Source organism: Peromyscus californicus, unplaced genomic scaffold, assembly GCF_007827085.1.
Source record: "Peromyscus californicus insignis strain IS unplaced genomic scaffold, ASM782708v3 Scaffold_8__1_contigs__length_139910024, whole genome shotgun sequence".
Classification (NCBI taxonomy): domain Eukaryota; kingdom Metazoa; phylum Chordata; class Mammalia; order Rodentia; family Cricetidae; genus Peromyscus; species Peromyscus californicus.
The window spans coordinates 95,127,463-95,146,666 of record NW_026294606.1 but is presented as its reverse complement, the minus strand read 5'-3'; the positions used below and the strand labels follow the sequence as shown (position 1 = coordinate 95,146,666).

General features: G+C 45.2%; 1 protein-coding gene across 4 annotated transcripts in view; it reads right to left on the bottom strand.

Moving 5' to 3' along the window:
* Window positions 1–17,561, bottom strand: part of Maf (MAF bZIP transcription factor) — a 358,749-nt gene extending 341,188 nt beyond the window's left edge. The window contains exons 1-2 of one of the 4 annotated variants that reach the window (XM_052729316.1): window positions 16,278–17,561; window positions 3,819–3,879 (exon numbers count right to left, since the gene is read on the bottom strand). In XM_052729316.1, coding sequence (XP_052585276.1) covers window positions 3,846–3,879; window positions 16,278–17,386 — 1,143 coding nt within the window. In that variant the 5' untranslated portion in view covers window positions 17,387–17,561 and the 3' untranslated portion in view covers window positions 3,819–3,845. Of the gene's footprint in view, window positions 1–3,818; window positions 3,880–11,832; window positions 11,933–13,920; window positions 15,831–16,277 lie in introns of those variants that run through there. The other 3 variants (XM_052729319.1, XM_052729318.1, XM_052729317.1) reach the window with 3 other exon arrangements.
* Window positions 17,562–19,204: the final 1,643 nt, after the last annotated feature.

Below are 19,204 nucleotides of genomic sequence, written 5' to 3'. Positions count from 1 at the left end.
CATGCCTTTATGATGAAACTTCCTTACAAAAGAATCACTTTTGCTGTAAGTCACGAGGGCTGCAGGGTTTGCAGAATTTCCTCCTCTCATGTCCTTCAACTAAATATAAAATATTTCTTTCTTTAAGTTCACCACTTCAAGAGCATCTCGAGGTTAGAGAAAAGACTAGACGTTTAGATGGTGGGATTAAGCTAGTAGCCCACTGTCATGAATTGGTTGAATTGGGGAGGAGCTTAATCTAAATAAACAAACAGCAGCAACAGAAAACAATTAGGGTGAGTCGGGATCACGAAACACTTTAAACAAAATCTTTTCCCTAATTGTCTCAGCATCAAAGGATATAAAAATTCAATAAGCTTGAAATACACTCACGGGGTTTTACCAGAATGGTCCCCACTACAAATGCTCAAGAGAGATGGAATATATTCTTCCTTAGAGGATTTCTTCTAAAGACTTATTGTCTAGATGCCCCAATCAGCCTTTATCCAGGGACAGGGTCCACCAAAAATTTGGTGCCAATCAGAACTTACAGTCTTGGGGAGGGCAGCGTTCCTTTGTGTGGAAATACAGATTAATCATTTCTGACCAAATATTCTCATAGGTTCTGTGAGGGATCCTGGGTGTGGTGTCTCTATGTCATAACTAAACAGGTGCACATATTGTGCTGAGGCACCCATGTTCTTTGGGAATCATGAACTTACGTTTGCACTTTATTTCCTGAGGCTTATAGACAACACCGAGAGACAGGTAGACAAGGACAAGCCTTTGAAGACGTTGTCTTTGTCTTGTCGTTTCATGTTACCCTGTTCATAAAATAGCGGGTGGCTTGCCGGGCGGTGGTGGCGCACGCCTTTAATCCCAGCACTCGGGAGGCAGAGCCAGGCGGATCTCTGTGAGTTCGAGGCCAGCCTGAGCTACCAAGTGAGTCCCAGGAAAGGCGCAAAGCTACACAGAGAAACCCTGTCTCGAAAAACCAAAAAAAAAAAAAAAAAAAAAAAAAAAAAAAAAAAAAAAAATAGCGGGTGGCCTTCCATACACCTGATTACTTTCTGAAGTCATTCAATGGGTATAGGGAAGGCCAGAGAAAATCCTGCCCATGCTGTGAAGACTGGTGGGCAGGGGGTGGAATACAGGAACAAGGCATATTTCTGCAAATTTCATCTCCGTTAGGTGAGAGGACAGCCACCACCAGCCTCTCCCTTGTGTGTGTGTCTCATCTGTCATGCCTAAGACAGCTGTGTAAGACCTGACTGCATCCAGGTTAGTCTAAACCAATAGCAGGAACATCTGAAATGGTCAGAACAGACATATGAGCTGGTTGTGACCTGTTACCACCTTCCAAGACCCATGTCAGTACCTCAAGACACAGGAACGGAAAGGGTCGCTTTCTAATTTGATGCGAATCACAGGTAGTTAGATCATACCTTAGTACACTTCAACCCAGGAGACAGCTTCAAAGGCTAGTTCAAAAGCCACCCTGGGCCATAGGGTCAGGCAATAGCATCACTTGTTTCCATGGCAACAGTCGCTGTTGCCATGTGAGGCTGTGGGACAAGTCAGTCAGGAAGTAAGTTGACTGGACAGAGGGAAGACAAACCATGCTTAGGTGTTCAGGCTTGCATGTTAGGAGAACTTTCTTGAGAAGGAAGGTCTATATGCATTTTGACTATTAGTAGATCTGTGTCTGTTATACATAATAGAAAATGTTAGTCAAGGTCAAAGGATTCTACTGCAGCAGAGAATTTAATCTTCTTTTAATATCAACTAGGTGAATATTTTAAAATTATGTGTGTGTCAGTAAGTCTGTCTGCATCTGTTAGGTGCCCCTGGAGGCCAGAGAACATGTCAGATATCTTGGAGCTGAAGTTACAGGTGGTTGGGAAGCTCCCAATATGGGTGCTGGGATCTGAACAGGGGCCTCTTCGAGAGCAGTGTAAGCCCTGAAGAGTTGAGCTGTATCTCTAGCCCTTGGATGAGTATTTTGTAATATGACCATGAACCATCACATAATCTAGACTGTATTTCTGACAATAAATAAAAATCAACTAGATAGCTCCCTCCAAATTTGTGGTTCCATTTTCAATACCTACCTTAACGTTCAAGTGCCAGACATGAGCTACTAAGCTGTGCGTGGCTGAAATTAGCAAGAGGCAGAAAGCCTATTGCTTCACCATATTTGCACTTCCCTGAGTGAAATCCCTTAGCCAAAGTGATTTTCCAAAAATAAGCTAAGCAACTCTCCCCAGAGCACCAGGCACTGAGCTCTCTATACATTGGCTTGTAATACCTAATGCCATAAAGGAACTTGGAGGCACTGTCCTCCTCCCCAAATTCCCCTCCTGGCCAAATGTCTTTCTCTCCCTTGCTCTTGCCTGTCAATCATGTTCACAGCTGAAATTTGATTTCTCCCCCACTGGTAACCTTATATGAAATATTACCAGTGTGGTTAGGACCAGTGTGAAACTTGCTTTTAATGTTCATTAACTTTTTGCTCAAAATGGATGGTTTCAATGTTACAAAACCTGCCAGTAGGCCTAGATCATTGTATTTAACAGGTGACTTTCAAATTAGAATTATAAAGATCTGCACAAGAAAGGAATAAGTTCTGCAACTGCATGCACATAGGACATACGAACCACACTGAAGGAATACACCAAGTTCAAATTTAAATACATAAATTCCTTTTAAAAAACTGTTAATTTTTTATAAGGCTAGCAGAGAAACCATATTGTGTATTCACAGTGCAATTATAAAAAATGAGACTTTCCTCACCACAGCAAATGTATGTAAATAATCAGACACTACTTTTGAATAGAGGAGGAAAGTGAGCTCTGTTTTTTTTTCCCCCAATTCTCTCATTTACTGGATCCCTCAAGAGCTTCCTTTTCGAAGAACTACAATTTGACAGTGTGACCTTTACCCCCCACCCTCTGCTTCAGTTTTGCTAGATACCAGAAGGAAAAAAATACAAGTATTTCATGCAAATTTCTCAGCAAGCAAACTTTGTAATAACAAAAAAAAATCATACTTTGTTTCACTAGCTAATGAGAAGTAAAAAGAACACATAAAACCATGACACTACGCAGTGACTGGGGTGAGAGTGTGACTCTGGCTCTCCAAATGCAGAGGGTTCATAATTAAATCCATGCTGGGATACTTGGAGTTGAAAACACGTTTAAACAGCTCCATTTTATTTTCTCTGGTAGATGAAAATCAGATTGTGGCCTTCCACGTGCCTCCTTCCTTCCCCTTCTGCCTCCGATTGCTGTGGAAGGTGGCGCCACAGACACATATGGATTCAGAAGGACAGCACTCTGCGTGGAAATTATGCTAAAATCTCCAAATGTGAGTGCAGATGTTATAAGCCATTGTAAATTTGGAATGTTCACAAATTCAGGTAGAATTGATCAAGAGAGTGGATGTCAGTTTTGCTCAAATTCATCCAATGGTCTGACATTCAAGGAGAAGGACTGCCTTCTCCAGTGTGGGCAAAGGTTTGTGGTACCAGGATGAAGGGTTTGAGATCTGTTCAGATTGGATTAGTTATTCTGTATGAGACAGATAATAATGTAAAGAAATCAATACAGAACAGCATGCTGGTTCTCACCCAGACAGCTTGTGCCATTCTTACAGTACCAAGTGTCACAATTTATGTCGCATGTGAGACACTACTACTAAAAGGACTGAGAACAGGAATTCCTCCTCGTGTCTGAGGAGCACAGTATTGCTGGCTGCAGGGTTGCTGCTGGCTTACGTTCCCTCCCTCACACGGCAAATCCATCCAAACAAGCACATGCATATCGAAGATCCACGCGTACCTGTTTGATTCCGGCCAACTGCTTTGCTCACATCACAGATGTAGAAGAGTCCCTTGGGTACCTGATTCAGTAAATATATTAAAATAAACAAAGGATGATTAATATCTGGGAAGAGCCTTTGAAAGACAGTATGTGCAAGGTCGCTTAGCTATCTATGACAAGGCAGAAACGGTTAAAAGAAGAACAATCTGGTCTAGGTGATCTTGCATGGTGGTCTCAGCCTTACCAAGCCAGAAATTGGGTCTGAATGGAAGGAAGAAGTCCACAGCGAAGGAAGCCTCCTCTTGGTTATAGGCCCCAAAGTGGGATGCCACTGGCCTAGCATCAGCTTTAAAACTGTTCTCAATTCACAGAGAACCAAGCCATCCTGGGTTCATAGAAGGGGGATCTATACAATGTCTAGTTGGCTTCTGTCTCTCCCATTGCTAGTTCCTCAGAGGAACCACAGGCCCAGTTTTTTGGGCGCTTCCTGGGTGCCTGCTCATCCAGACTGTGCCCTCTCCTCCATCTCTGTGGTCTATTTTACTAGCCACTCCGGACAATCACTACAAGTGTTTTCTTAACAAATAGTAGCATTTAGATGTCATCCCTTTGTTTATTATTTTTTTTCTGTTTAAATTGGTAGCCAGGAATACTCAGAATGAAGGATTGAAAATGAGGTTGCTTAAAAAAAGAAAAAAAAAGACTTATTGTTATAGAATGAATAACCAAGCACAATAATTCAAAATGCTTGCCTTTCCAAAAACAAACAAACAAACAAACAAACAAACAAAAACAAAAAAAACCCTCAGCTTATTTCTATTAGCTATACTAACGTGGATGACAAAATAGTGTTCATTTGCTGTACAGAACCTAATATTTTCTAGACAGCAGCTTAATAACAAAACAGACTTGTCATTTCCTCCCACGGATAGTCACACTGTACCAGTCCAGGCTGTCAAAATATATTTAAAATCTAATTTAAAAGATTCAGCGTGGTTTGGGGAAATCTGTGTACGGTAACTGCAATAGACTAGTAAGTCAGTCTATCTCCCCCGCCCCCCAACAAGGATATTTCATTATTTCCCTCTAATCTGCCACACTTCTATTTGGACGGTTTTCCAATTGGTGGGAACAAATAGACAAAATGCTTATTCACATGCTGGATCCCAGAGGCTGTGTAGCTGAACGCGTAATCTTCACTTAAATTGTCACTCAGCTTTGTAACTTTTATTCTTTCGAATGCTTTTTGTGTAAAGTATAACACTGCTCGGATAAACAAATCCTGGCCCTTGTACCTGCCGAGACCATCGGAAATTAATCACGTGTTTTCATTTGTGTTTCCCATTGAAATGCTTTAATAACCATGAGATCCACTTGTCTAGTCTTCACATACTTGTCTCTTCCTAAATATATATTTTTACAAGAAGGAGGGAGTAAAAAAGAAACGAGAAATACACTGAAATTGTTTCAAAACCTGGAAGTGTGCCATTAAGATAAACTGTTCCTTACTGGAAATTTAGATAGTTAATCTCAAAACAAAAGAAAACAATAAAAATTTAAAATTTCCCATTTAGAATAACCTTCTCTTCTTAAAAAAAAAAGCCATCTTTGTGAACAATAGATTCTCATAGAAATGCAAGTGAATGGATGGGTATGGAAACCTAGGAGGCGGTGGAAGGAATATCGGCATGAACCCTTTAGTGGGGATATAGCAAACATGTTAAGATTTGACAAGGAGGATTTACATGAGCTCAGATACCAGCAGGGCATTTTACAATTTTAGAAAAATATTACAAAGCAATAATTGGATGTGGGCTTTGCAAAAATGCCCCCCTCACCCTGTCCTTCCCGGCCCTGTCATTGATAGTATCTGTTATTTTGGGAGGAAAAGAATCAGCTTCATTAAATGCAATATTTGGCATCTTGCCTGAAATCTCATAAAGTAGCTGTCCTTTTTAGATCATTGGTGTCATTTTCCGCAGGATGACCTCTATGCTCCGGCTACCTGGGGAACCTATCCGATTATCTAGGCACTTACTCTCCAAAGCCTGTGGGAGGAGGGCCCTGGTGTTTGCACACCTGAACGGAGTCCAAAAGCCAGTGCATCCTTGTTGCTTTGTATTTGCTGTTGTCCTGCTACTTTTGCCTAGATTAACCACTGGGGAGCGGGGAGGGTCAGGGATCTCTGATAACAGCGGGATAGGGGAGTTTTGAGCTGAACCATGACCGTGTAATCGAGGCCGGATCGCTGACAGCACAGAGCCTCTTACCCTAACCACCGAGGAGGTTGTTGCTGTTTTAACAGCACGAGAGTGAACACCAATGTTCAAGTTAGTATTTCAAAAGGGCTCGGTCCCTTCACACCACAGCGAGTGCACCAGGAAGTGGAAAGTATGCCCTGAAAATATGTCAGAGGTCGTCTGCCATGTCTCACAATGGCCCTAGACAGACAGGGGGGTGGAGTGTCATGTGTCTTTCGTAGGTGAGGAGTTTTTCCAAGACAAGCCAAAGCAAGCCTAGTTCTTCTGTTCATGCAGGGCCCAATGGACAGAAGAAATTTACCCTGTGACCATTCTAATTTCATAAAGTAGTAGAAACTGCAGATTTATCTTTAAACGGCCTCTGCATTTCACTGTGTTACATCAAAAGAGCCAAATATATAAATCAATGGCAGAGGCCGGAATATTTTGAATTTGTTGTCTAAAACCAGAATGACACAAATATGGGTTTTAAAAACAGATTTGATGTGGTGTAGTTACCACTGGACTTTTTTTTTTCTTTTTCCTTCCTGTCAAAAAGGATTTTTTTTTAAAAAAAAAAATAATAATCTAACAGTATTAAAAGTGCCTGTGATGCATAATCATTGTTTTGGTTTCAGAATATTCACCCGCATAGCTAAGTCCTGCACTGAGAGACAGAGTTAAAATGTAGAATATTTGTTCATTAAGACACAAGGGGCTGCCTGGCTTCACCGCTCCCAAAGGACAGTGCCTATGAGAAAGAGGCTACCTGGGTTGAGGCCATTCCATCGTGTTTCCTTTAAAGTCCGCCCTATGGAGACAATTCCGAGGTGCTGGCAGTTTGGAATTGCGTTAAATCCAGAAAAGCCAAACAAGTGTCCGAGAAGCCCTCTGACAGCTTGTTCAGCTGGCTTTGTTCTGTGAGGAGGCACTCAGCTACAGACCCCGGAAAGTCCAAAGCATGAAGAGAGACTTTAAAGATTCCAAAACAGGCTACCTGAAATCCTCTGTCCCCGCTCTTCTCCGTCTTCTGTCTAATCAAAACGGGGAAAGGGGAAAAAATCTGGAAAGTTAATAGAGTAAAACACACAGATGCTCTGGAGCTCGGGAGATGCTCCTCTTGTTTACAGAAAGTTCCAGGGCGCTGGGAGGCAGAGTAGCGTCCCAGGGGAAAAAGGCAGAGGTTCTGGCAGCACACTTTGTCCCACCCAGGTCCAGCAGCACAGTTCCTCTGGTGGTTCTGACAGCCCAGAAAGTCTGCTCCACCCAGAGTCTTCCTCTAGGACAACTTCAGCCAGATACCAAGGCACATGGGGATTCCCTGCAGGGGTGCTGTCGCTGGGCCTAGTACAGGACTCAGGGACAAGCTGGTTGTGGCTGCCACTGTTGCCCCTAGCACCAGACTGCTGTTTGGGCACCTCAGAGGTGAAACTGGTGCCTGGTCCCCAAACATGCACCAGCTTTGAGTAGACCTGTGGCTGCAGGCAGGGCACTGAGGGACTGTCTGGTGGCCTAAGAAAGCCACTGGCCACAGACAGCCTCTTAGATCAGCCTGGTTCCCATCTGCTGTTCACCAGTCAGGGGAGTCTCCAAAGGTGTCCAGCACTCTGACCCCTCAGCTCTGGCTAGGAATTGGGACCAGCTATATGACTGGTCTCCACAAGGCGAGTGTATATATCAATGGGCAGAGGCAGATATATGTTCTTGGTGGTGTGATGAGGAGTGTGTAGATGCTGGAAAAGGGGCCTCTCTCAGTCTTTTCCTTGCCTGCCTTCTCTTCCCTCCAAGCTATGGAAAGCTTTATACAGTGAGCAACCATGCACCCTAGGCTAACCAGACTTCTGAACTTCTTCCCTCTCTACCTTTGTCTGCACACAACACTGCACCTCGGGTGACTTGTGGTGGCATTAACTGCTTCCTGGCTGGAAGACCATACCACTCCAGGGGGCTCTCTCATGGCCCTGTGTGACTGATGTGACAGGCAAGGGTGCGGACAATTAAGAGGTGGACCCTGGATGGGACAGGGGTCAGGTGGTAAGGGGCTGAAATGTTGGTGTTAAGGGCCTCACTCTTTTTAGCAATATGTGGGGGACCTAGAGGTCTGCCAGCCTCTTATCAGTGCTCCCTGTAAACAGATAATTCTTGGGAGAGTCCCTAAGCATGACCTGAGATGACCCTAAGCAATTGGAGGTCATAGGTCAAGGTTGGCCTTTGTCAGTAATTCCTTCCCTAGCAATTGCAGCCTCTTCCTTCCCTCTGGATTTTAAGACTTGATTAAAGTGGCCTATTGTCTTATGGACATCAGGTTCATGTTTCTTCTGCTAAAGTTCCCACAGGACATCCAAAGCCCACTTCTAGAGGCTTCCAGAAGCAGATGCTGTCACTTAGAACCTGGGAAAATATTGGTTGCAAAAAGGGCATGTGTAGCTTTGTCCGGATTTGCAGGTCACAGCCGTTCTCAACATGACATTTCCCTCCTTCCTGCCTAGTTCTGCGAGGTATGGTAGCTTCTCTAAACCAAACACAAGGAAATACCTTCTTCTGAGAGCTCAGTTTGGAAGCAGGCAAGATTGGGAATCAGAGAAGATTCCAACCGAGAAATCTAGGAACAGAATCAGCCAAGCCTGGAGTGTGGGTGGGTGGGGACTGAACGCCGAGAACTGTTTCCTTCCACCCTCTGCTTTTTGTCCCAAAGCAGGGATGCACCTCTGAGTCCCCCTTCTTGAATGAATGCCCCTTTCTAATGGCAGCTAAAAACTCAAGATGGATTTTTGCAGAGGAAAGGAATGCGATGTTGTAATCTAAAGTCTACTAGGGGGGCATTTGCGTTCTAACAAAAAGGAAGAAAAACCAGAACGCTGAGTTGTGCAGGAGGAGGCATTCAGCAGATGCCCCCTCTGATTTCAGGGAGGAACTCCACATTCCTCTCACAGCCTCCCTCTGGAAAATGTGTTTGGGGAGTTTCTTAAACCCGTCCAACTCATACACATTCACATAAACATCTGATTTCTGTGTGCTGTTGATGTGTGCTTTCTATCTTGGCCTTGTCTGTTGTGCAGACTCCCCCCCCCTCTCTTACACACACACACACACACACACACACACACACACACACACACACACACAGGGCTTTCAAATTTAACTCATCAAAAGCTGCTACAATGTCATAAAACCTAGTGCAGTGTATATACAAATATTGGGATGTAGCGTCTGAGTGGTCCAAAATATTGTTACCACTTTCAAACAACCAACTAAAATATTCATAAATGTTCCCTCCGATTAAGACACTAGTGTTTCCTCAAAGCTCCCTTTCCCTTCGGATCTCTACTTAAAAAAGAAAAAGAGAAAGCCTGTGTGTACACACTTTTAGAGATCAGGAGTACTACACACAAATCCTGCCTTATGCATATGCAGGAACTGATTTTGACCACCGAGCAGGTGAAAGCCTGTGCAATTATTTATTCCGGGGAATCTCGCCTTCACAGTCTCCCTCCCTTCTCGCCTCCTATAGCTACAGCTATATGACCCGGGCTTTGCCATTTGATTTTGCCTTGTTCTTTCTGCTCATTCCTCTCTAGAGGGTAACAAGGCCCCCAGTTTGTCTCAAGACTGTGTTGCTTTGTGTCCCCAACAACCACGAGCCAGTCCTACAAGATTCCCTCACCATGTCTCCAACTTCCAGCTAGAGTAAAAATGCCAGCTAGAGTCTGGATTGTTCAGGAGCCTGGACGGAGCAAAGGCTGGAGAGATTCCCCTTTTCTGGGGCTTTTAATGCCAGCATTTTAAAGATTTGTATACCAAGGGATAAAAGCTATCTCTTGAGAAGGTGGATTGAGGCTTCTTCTGTTCTAGAGAAATGCAAAAACAAATCCTGGTTTCGATAAAAGGACCCTGGACTCTGTCCCCGTCCCCTATGGTTACCCCTCTACCCTGGACTTGGGACATCTTTGAGGCTGAGGATCAGCTAAGAGCAAAAATAAACTTCAGGGTTTTGAAGGAAAGCATAGAGTCCATCTTATGAGTTCAGTATCTTGAGGAGTAAACTGAAGTGGCAGGAACCACACAGCCTCTGACTGCAGAGAAAACTTTCCTAAATCCCCCAAACAGCAAACCTAAATACCAGTGCTTCTTCCAAGAAAGAAGCGAAATTATTATTTTTCTGATCAAATATAAGTCAATCACAGCGGAAAACATTGCAAATCAGCCCTCCAAAGTGTGCTGCGAGGCACTTCCTACCGCTCTCACTGACAGGCTGTGTAAGCGCGAAGGCCTCAGAGCGGCAGTGTGAGTTTTTTGGACACAGTGATCAGATGTCTGAAGGCTGTCACTCACGAGTTTCATCTTCCTTTCTCTTTCACTCCAAGGGGAAGAAGGAGGAAGAAAAAAAAAAAGGGCAAAGATTCCAGAATGACAATCAGATTTTAAAATATTGATTGGTCCAATATACAGCAGGGCTATTTTTATCAAGCTGAGAATGTGTGACGATGGAGGTAAGTTTTCCTTGGTCAGAACAGAGCAAGACAACAAAGGCCTTGGAAACTGTCTGTGCTCTGAAGCTTTGGGATGTGTCCTAAGCAACTTCTGTGACTTGGCCCAGGAAATGCCCAGAGCCTGGCTAGAGAGTCAAGCTGTATGCCATACCCCTGAAAGCGAACACCATTTTTCTCTCCTCGTGCTTTTAACAGTAAAATTGGTGGCTTGGCCAGAGAAGTTCTATTTAAAAGCCTAAAAATCTCGAATTGATGTTAACCACATGAAAAGGACTAGGGTAAGAGGTAAAGGGGGAGGAGAGAACAGGATGCTAACTAGCAGCAGGCAACTCCAGCAATAGAGAGCATCTCCCCTTGGAGTGTCTGTGTGGGAAGGGGCTCTGTGGCCACAGTACCAAGCTGTAAATGTCTAGATGGTAGATTTATCAGTCGGGTCGAGGTTGGTCCTATTCAATGTCAATATATTCAGATATCAGATATATGTTGTGAAAAATGGTTATAACTTATTCCTTGAAAAGGAGAAACATACACAAGCCAGGAAATTAAAAGGAAGTGATTTTTGTTGAGTGTCTCAGAGAATATAATAGTAGGTATAGGGTGTAGGAGAGAAGCACACGGAGGGTGTGTATTTAACTAACTGTATTTTGCCACTCACTGGTTTCATTTACAACTATGTCTGACAAATGGCACGTTTGACATCATAGAAACTAGTCAATACTAGTATCACCACGGCCTTTGAAAAACCAAGGTGCCCAGTCACATCAAGCTGCTGTCCCAGCAAGGGTTTGGGGGTGGGGGGAAAAGTCAAATTCTTGTCTTTTTTTCCCCCTTAGTACAATTCTCTGCCAGGAAAACAGTGAAAAATGAAGATATACTGCTAAGAATGTGCATGCCTTAAATATGCATTTTAAAATGCCAGCTGTTTGCTGTGGGGAAAGTTTTTTTTATAGATATATTTGTAATACACACACACACACACACACACACACACACACACACACACACACACACAGGTTCCAGAGGTTCTAATTCCAGTATATATTTTTTTAAACTATTATTGTAGGTTGAAAGCTATCACCCCAGTTTGGTTGGATGCCTGGTACACGGATAAGCGCAGGGACCCTTTCCTGTGGGTCTGAGTCCTTCGGACAAGAGGTGTAGTTAATTGTTTAGTATGGTGGTTACATATTCATTAGCCTTCTTCTCTAACACAGTAATTTTTCTTTAGAAAGGGCATGGAAAATGGAAATCATTCTCCAAAACCACAAATAATTTTTTAATGTACGGCTTGCATACATCTTATGTGCAACTCATATCTCATGAACACATTGGGCACATGCCGCTGGGCTTCCCAAATGTGGCGTAGCCTACTGATGACTCTAACTTGCCAGTGGGGCCGTTTCATTATTGGAATGAAAGGAATTTTAACACTATTTAGACAAAGTCCCAAATGCAGTGTAAAAGGGAAAGCTAGACTTTCTTATTTAATTTCTTCCTTTTTCTTTCCTTCCTTTTTTGTTTTTAAACTTAGGAATCTATTTGTAACAATGCACATTTGGGCAGGGTATGATTCTTTGTGTTTAGTTGTGTTTACTGTTATCTCCCAAAGTTTCACCATGTCTGAAAGTGCTTTTCAGTGGAGGTTAACTGTTTCTTCAAGCCAGTCCCTCAGCCTCATCCTCACTCTGCTGCTGCTGCTGCTTTATTTTCTGATGTCTGGGGCCCAAACTGGCTTCTCATATGCCTTATAGAATCCTATCAGGATGCCTCATTATTATGCAATTGTGTTTCCTCCAACTCAGGTCTCACTTTTTGATAAATAATTGTAGCCATTGTGTTACGGATGTCGCTCTTATTCTAAGAATATATTTGCCTAAAATCTTCCTTCTGCTGCTGAGCGTTTGGTTCAAGTGACGTGTCCTCTCCAGAGGGGTGATATGTGTATATTTTCTGGCTGTAATCAGAGAAATTAAAACCTCTGAAGCTGAGGACGGCTAATTTACAGCATATCCGAGAAGTTTTTCAATTAAGATTTCTGTCAAGCAAAACTAAGTGTTTGGGAGACTTGCATTCAAGTTCATCAAGAGGGGTCAATATAGGAAGAATAAATAGTGTCCTGTGTTCTGTGCAAAAGAGCCAGGAGGGCCTCTGAGAAACTGGCCAGAATTCACCAGCCTGAAGAATTACCTGTTTCCTTACAAATCAGGCCTTTACTATGGGTTGCAATATTATCTTGTTTTTTAAAAAAGAAAAAGAATTGAAAACAAAACAAGACAAAGGTCATTGTGTTTAGCTATATTTTCAAAACAGTGTTGGCTTTGTCTGCTGTTCCATTAACTTCCAGGGAGGCATACCAAAAGAGAAAATGGCTTGTATTTGTAACATGGTTGCAGGAATTTGTGTCAGTTTAAATGGGTCAGGGTTTAGGAATTCAAATGAAGGTAACAGATTTTTTTCAAGCGATCTTTCAATTAGACCCCATTCATAACCTGTTTTGGGGAAAAACAGCAATACATCATAGCATAACTTTCACCCCAGAAGGCATTATTTTCTTCTTCTATTTATATTTTGGGAACTCATGTAATCTCTAGTTTGTCTGTGTGGAGACAACTCTTCGATATTCCCAGTGAAACGTAGTTAAATAACAAAGCTAAACCTGGTATGAACTAGAAATTCTGTGGGAAAAGGGTGGACTTTTTCCCCCCTCACTTAAGACAAATGACTTGCATTTTAAAGAATTAAAAATTCTTTTAAAATTAAAAAAAATAAAGTAAAATCAAACAACTTTGATTTGTACAAAGTGTTTATATTTAGTCTTGTCAAGGCCGTGCCAACAAGAAAATCAGGACATGTAAAGGAAGAAGAAAAAATAATCAGTTTTGGCCAAATGGCAAGAATTGTTTATCTTTGCCATTAAATGCATATGTTCTAATGTGCGTCTGGTCAGTCTGACTTTCTGGTCCTATCTCTCTAGATGGATTTGCTCCTGGATCAGAAGCCAAAGAGTCTGTCCAGAAAGATACACTCTTGTGTGTGTATGTGTATGTGTGTGTGTGTATGTCTGTCTGTCTGTCTCTCTCTCTCTTTTCTCTTTCTGTCTCTGTCCCTCTTTCTCTCTTTTTTAATGGCTCAGTTCATTGGGGAACTAAAAACTTTGGGGAGCAAAAAAAATTGAGATGTCATAATTCATATCTCTATTAAATATTATTAGTGCCTATATGGTGCCAAACTCCTCAACTCTCAGAATAGCCTATAATTTCACCTGGAATTACTGCCTCCAACTCCCTTGTTCAGAAATCAAAGAGGATGCATTTTGTATTTCACATCCAAGCTCCAATACATCCAAGACATGGGGCCCAGTTAATCTGTACACTAAGAAACGGAACAGAATCAAAAAAAATGCAGTTTATTATTGTAGATTATTCTTTCTCTCGATATAACCAGAATTGAAAATGAAAGAGAAGCATGTAGAACATCACGCGTGGTTAGTTAGTAACTCAAGTTATAAAACAATTTTGCACAGCAAAATATGTAAAAGAAAAGTGACTGACAAAAGATTTTTGTAGATTTATTGTGGTAAGATTTACTTTTCTTTTTTTTTAAAAGACAGGATGTCAGTCCCTGAAAATAACATTTACTGGTTATTGCCTTTAAAACTGTGGATTTTTTTTTTAAGTTACAGAAAATCCAGTTCTGCACCACAACACAACTGTAAAAAATCTGCATTGCTTTAAAACTGTGCAGTAATGCCATTTTTATAACTGCATAAATTTTGTTAGCGTTCTAAACAGTTTTGCGATTTTTTTTGTATTATATGCTTGCAGGTTATATCTTAGTGCAATTCAGTCCCAAATACTTTAATTTTGGAAAAAAAACATACATTTTTGAATGTAAAATACCCCTACAGATATAAACAGGGGCATTTCCCCTTTAATACTTTGGTTTTCAATACAGTCCATGGTATAGCAAGAACTACACATACCCAACTTATATTTAAGTTGCAAGCACATGCTTCAGAAGCTACTTTTTAAACAGTCCCCTTGCAAACTCTACCCCCCTTAACATCACAACAGTAAACAATTTAGTGCATCGGTCTTTAAAAAAAGCTACAGCTACACAGACCTAACTCTTTCAAATTTATCTAGAACATTCCTTTATCTGTAGCATACATTTTAACTGGGCTAACAGATTATAAAAACTATAATTAAATTATATACTAGAAACCCATAGCATTCCACATTTGACAATGACCAAAAGCCAAAAAAAGAGAATAATAATAATAATAATAAAATAAAACAAACCAAAAATAATTGGGGCAGATTTCTTTTTCTTTCTTTCTTTTCAAAGAAAATTTAGACTGCTTTTGGCAAGAGCACAATTTAAAGTGCCCCAAAGCAGGCGTCCGTCATCGTTTCTAAAAAGAAAATATTTAATTTATGTTCTGTCATATTTGCCATGTAAATTTGTAGCCCATTCTGGTGTCTTTGACAAGGAATGCCTTCAGTGCATTTACAACGGGAGGCTGAAGTCCATAGTAACTCAAAGCAGTCGGGAGCAGAAGCAAACTTTCAAGGGAGGAAGCCTCTGGGGTTCTACTTTTTCTGCTGTTGTTCTGAACTCAAAAAAGTCATGAGGCTGTAAAACAAAAGTATGGATGCCATGCGCTAAGTCTTCAAAAGTCCATTTCCAAGCCAAAAGGGAAAAAAAAAAGGAAAAAAAATAATTATACCATACATGTCCAGCATGCAGGCTTTTTTTATTAATATAATGTCTCTTTTCCATAATGTCTTTGAAACTGTTATAGTTCATTGTTGCTAAGACAAAGTAGCAAGCATCATAATGCATGAGATGAGAGTAAATTTGTTTTTGTGTTTTTGTTTGTTTGTTTGTTTTTTAATGGCTGACTAAACTTCCAGATTTGGCATCATAAGGCCAAAACTCAGGAGTCACACCCAGAAGCTTGATGCAGGCTTGATTGTGGCAGGTTCAGGAGGGGCTTTAGGTCTTTCTGTTTTAGCATAACAATGCTAAAAACCCGGTGGAACTCAGCACGCTGCAAGGTCTATAGCATTTCACATTTTTTTTTTTCCTTTGCAAGCTCAATCTCACAGAACTCAGGAGGAGAAAAAAAAAACCTGCTGTTTTTTCTTTTATCTCAAGAACATGGTGCAGGGGGATGAGGGCGGAGGTTGGGAAACACGGCAAGCTCCAAAAAATAAACAAAAACAAAGAAAAAAACAAAAGAAAATCCAAACAAAATAAACACACACACACACAGAGAATGAACACCAGCTCATGAACTGAAAAAGAAGAAAGAAAAAAAAATACAGGCGATGATGGCTGGATTCAAAGGTGAGCTATGTCCTACATGAAGTACTCTGCTCAGATCTTTGACCCTTGTGCAAGTCCGGGGTGTGTGTCGGGGGGGGGGGGGGGCGGTGTTAAAAAAAAAAAACAACTAAGCTAACAAGTTATGGGGAATTTCAGGTTGGCAATCCGTGAGCCAGACACCCCTTCCCTCCCCAATTCAAAACAGTCACCACCACCACAAGTTTGGTGTGTGTGTGTGTGTGTGTGTGTGTGTGTGTGTGTGTGTGTGTGTGTGCAAGGCCAAGGAGAGCAAACTCGCCAGGGGAGGGGGAGAGGTGGTGGCGAGCGTGGCCCTGCAACTAGCAAGCCCACTCAGGAGCAGGACCCCCACGGAGCATTTAACAAGGTGGCTAGCTGGGATCGCGTGTCACACTCACATGAAAAATTCGGGAGAGGACGGGTTGTCGCTGCTGGAGCCGTTTTCTCGGAACCCGCTGCTCACCAACTTCTCGTATTTCTCCTTGTAGGCGTCCCTTTCGCGCACCAGCCTGGAGATCTCCTGCTTGAGGTGGTCGACCTGCTGCAGCAGCTGGTTCTTCTCCGACTCCAGGACGTGTCTCTGCTGCACCCTCTTGAAGCGGCAGGACTGGGCATAGCCGCGGTTTTTCAGGGTCCGCCTCTTCTGCTTCAGTCGGATCACCTCCTCCTTGCTGACCCCGCGCAGCTGCCGGTTCAGCTCGCGCACCGACATGGTCACCAACTGCTCGTCCGAGAAGCGGTCGTCGAAGTGCAGGCCTCCCGCGGCATGGTGCGGGTGCAGGGCGCCCCCCGCCCCCGCCGCGCCCCCGCCGCCGCCGCCGCCGCCGCCGCCCCCGGCACTGGCCGGGCCACCGCCGCCCGCGCCACCCGCGCCGCCCGCAGAGGCGGACGCGCCGCCCGCGGCTCCCGGGGCGCCGGCCGTCGGGTGGTGGTGGTGCCCCGTGGTGTGGTGGTGGTGGTGATGGTAGTGCGGTGCCGCGCCGCTCTGCGCGGCAGCCGCGGCGATCACGGCGGACACCACGGCGGCGGCGGGGCCCATCTCCTCGCCGCTGCCGCCCAGGGAGGCGCCGGCGCCGGCCCCCGCCGCTGCGGCCAGCTGCTGTGCTCCCCGCGCGTAGCCATCGAAGCCACCCTGGAGCTGGTGGCTGTTGCTGATGAGCGCCTCGACCGCGTCCTCCGGGCTGAAGCCCAGCGCCTCGGGGTTGAGCTGCTGCGGGTAGCCGGTCATCCAGTAGTAGTCTTCCAGGTGCGCCTTCTGTTCGCTGCCCGAGCCCGGGCTGGGCGCCGAGAAGCTGGGGGACGGGGGCACCGAGCTGCAGGGCGTGCTCATGGGGGTGGAGGACAGCGAGCCCCCGGCGATGAGACGGCCGCACTGGCTGATGATGCGGTCGGTCTCCACCGGTTCCTTTTTCACTTCAAACTTCATCAGATCGAAGTCATTAACATATTCCATGGCCAGGGGACTGGTGGGCAGGTCGGAATTGTTCATTGCCAGTTCTGAAGCCATCCTCCTGCCTCCGCCGCCGCCGCCGCCGCTCCGCCAGATGGGCTGCAGGAGAGGGGCCAGCGGGCTGTGCTGGGTGGCCAGCGGGTGAGCCAGCTTGCCGGGCTAGGGCGCTTCTAGCTCGCGCGGCGGTGGCTGTGGCCCGAAAGCTCGAGCGTGCACACACCCCCCGCCCTGCCCGCAGCCCCCCGCGCCCGCCCTCCCTCCCCCCTGCTCACGCCAATGTGCTCTCTCTCTTTCTCTTGCTCTCTCTCTCTCTCTCTCTCCCGCTCGCCCTGGGCCCCCTCCTCGCCTGCTCGCCTCCCTGAGCTTGGATCCCGGGCGCTTCAGGCTCGGGAAGGTCCTCCGCAGCTGGCTGTGGCGGTGGCGATGACGGCGGCGGAGAGGATGCCGGAGGAGACCGGCCCGGTGCGCGGCGTCCCCGGCTCGCCGCTCCGCTGCGCGTTTTGCATAAGGAGGGCTCGCCTAAGCCGGCCGGACTGCAGGCGGGGCGCGCGCAGCTGCTGCTCCGGGGCTGGGTGGCGCGGCGGGTGGCTGTCCCGGAGGCGCGGGCCTCGGCACCGGGGTAGTTAACACTTCACGCTTCTCTTCTCTTCTGCCTGGCTCTTATGATTACTATTATTATTTTCTCTTTTCTCTCTCCGGATCCCTCTCGTGCGCGCGCTCTGTCTCTCTCCCTCTCCCTCCGTGCAAAGTGCAAGACCGAGGTGCAGGCCGGCTGGAGGCAAGGGAGGGGGGAGTTTAGTTCTTTCTTGCCTTTTTTTTTGTTTTTTTTTTTGTTGTTGTTTTGGCTTTTTTTTTAAAAGCAAAATTGCAAAGTCCTGGGCCAAGGCGAGGCCGAGAGCGAAAGGGTTGGGGGAGAGGCCGAGCGGACTAGCAGCCCGAGCTACAGCTCCAAGATGAAAAAAGATTTTAAAGCCTCTGATCCAGCGAGAAGAGTTTAAAGCAATTGCTGAGTTTTATAGCACCCGTGACGTCAGACTCAAATGGGAAATTGACTGGCACTCTCCTCCAATGGGAGGCAGCGAGAGCGGCCGCTATTAGCATAATAGTATAGAAACAAGGAAACTTTTCGGAGCTGTCAATCACAGCCCAATCAGCTGACTGTCAGCTGGGACAGGCTGGCTTAACCCTTGCGGCGCCGCTGCTCCGGTGCAGCCAGGGAGCAACATCCCCCACCCCCGCCCCGCGCGAAGTTTAGTGCACTAGGGGACAGACAGAGTTTGGTAAAAGGGCGGCTGGAATCCGGGAGGACCCGAGAGGACGGTTTGCTTTTCTTTGGAGCTCGGGAGAGGCCTGCCCTGCTGAGCCGCAATTCTGGCGCTGCAGAAATCCTCCTGAACGCTCCTGTCCCTTGCCGGTCCCGCACCCTGACAAGGTGCATTCACTCCTCTTGCAGTTTTCGCTCTTTGATCTTCCTTCAGCATCCTCCGTGGCTGTTGAGGAGTGGGGGTAGGGGTACCTTCTTTCCCTGAATCTGATGCTCTGGGTCCCAACTTGACTCAACTCTTTGTCCCTCTCCAAGTGAGGTGATCAGATGGGGGCGCCAAGGGTGCGGGGACCCAGAATGAGCGCTGTGCGCGGTGCGCCTGCCTGCCTTGGTTGTTTGGGTTTCGCGCGGAGAAGAAAGCCTCTATGATTCTTCTGCAAAACGAGGGGCCCGAAAGTGTTTGGGGACGTTCTATATAGTGACTAGCTGCCCGCTGGCATCTTCGACCCTTGGAGAGAGTGATAGGGCGGCTTTGCCAGCAAGTTGATTCCCGGACGCTCAGAGCCGGCTCAGCAGGGCTCAGCCCTCAGGCTCCTGACTCTGGCTGGGAG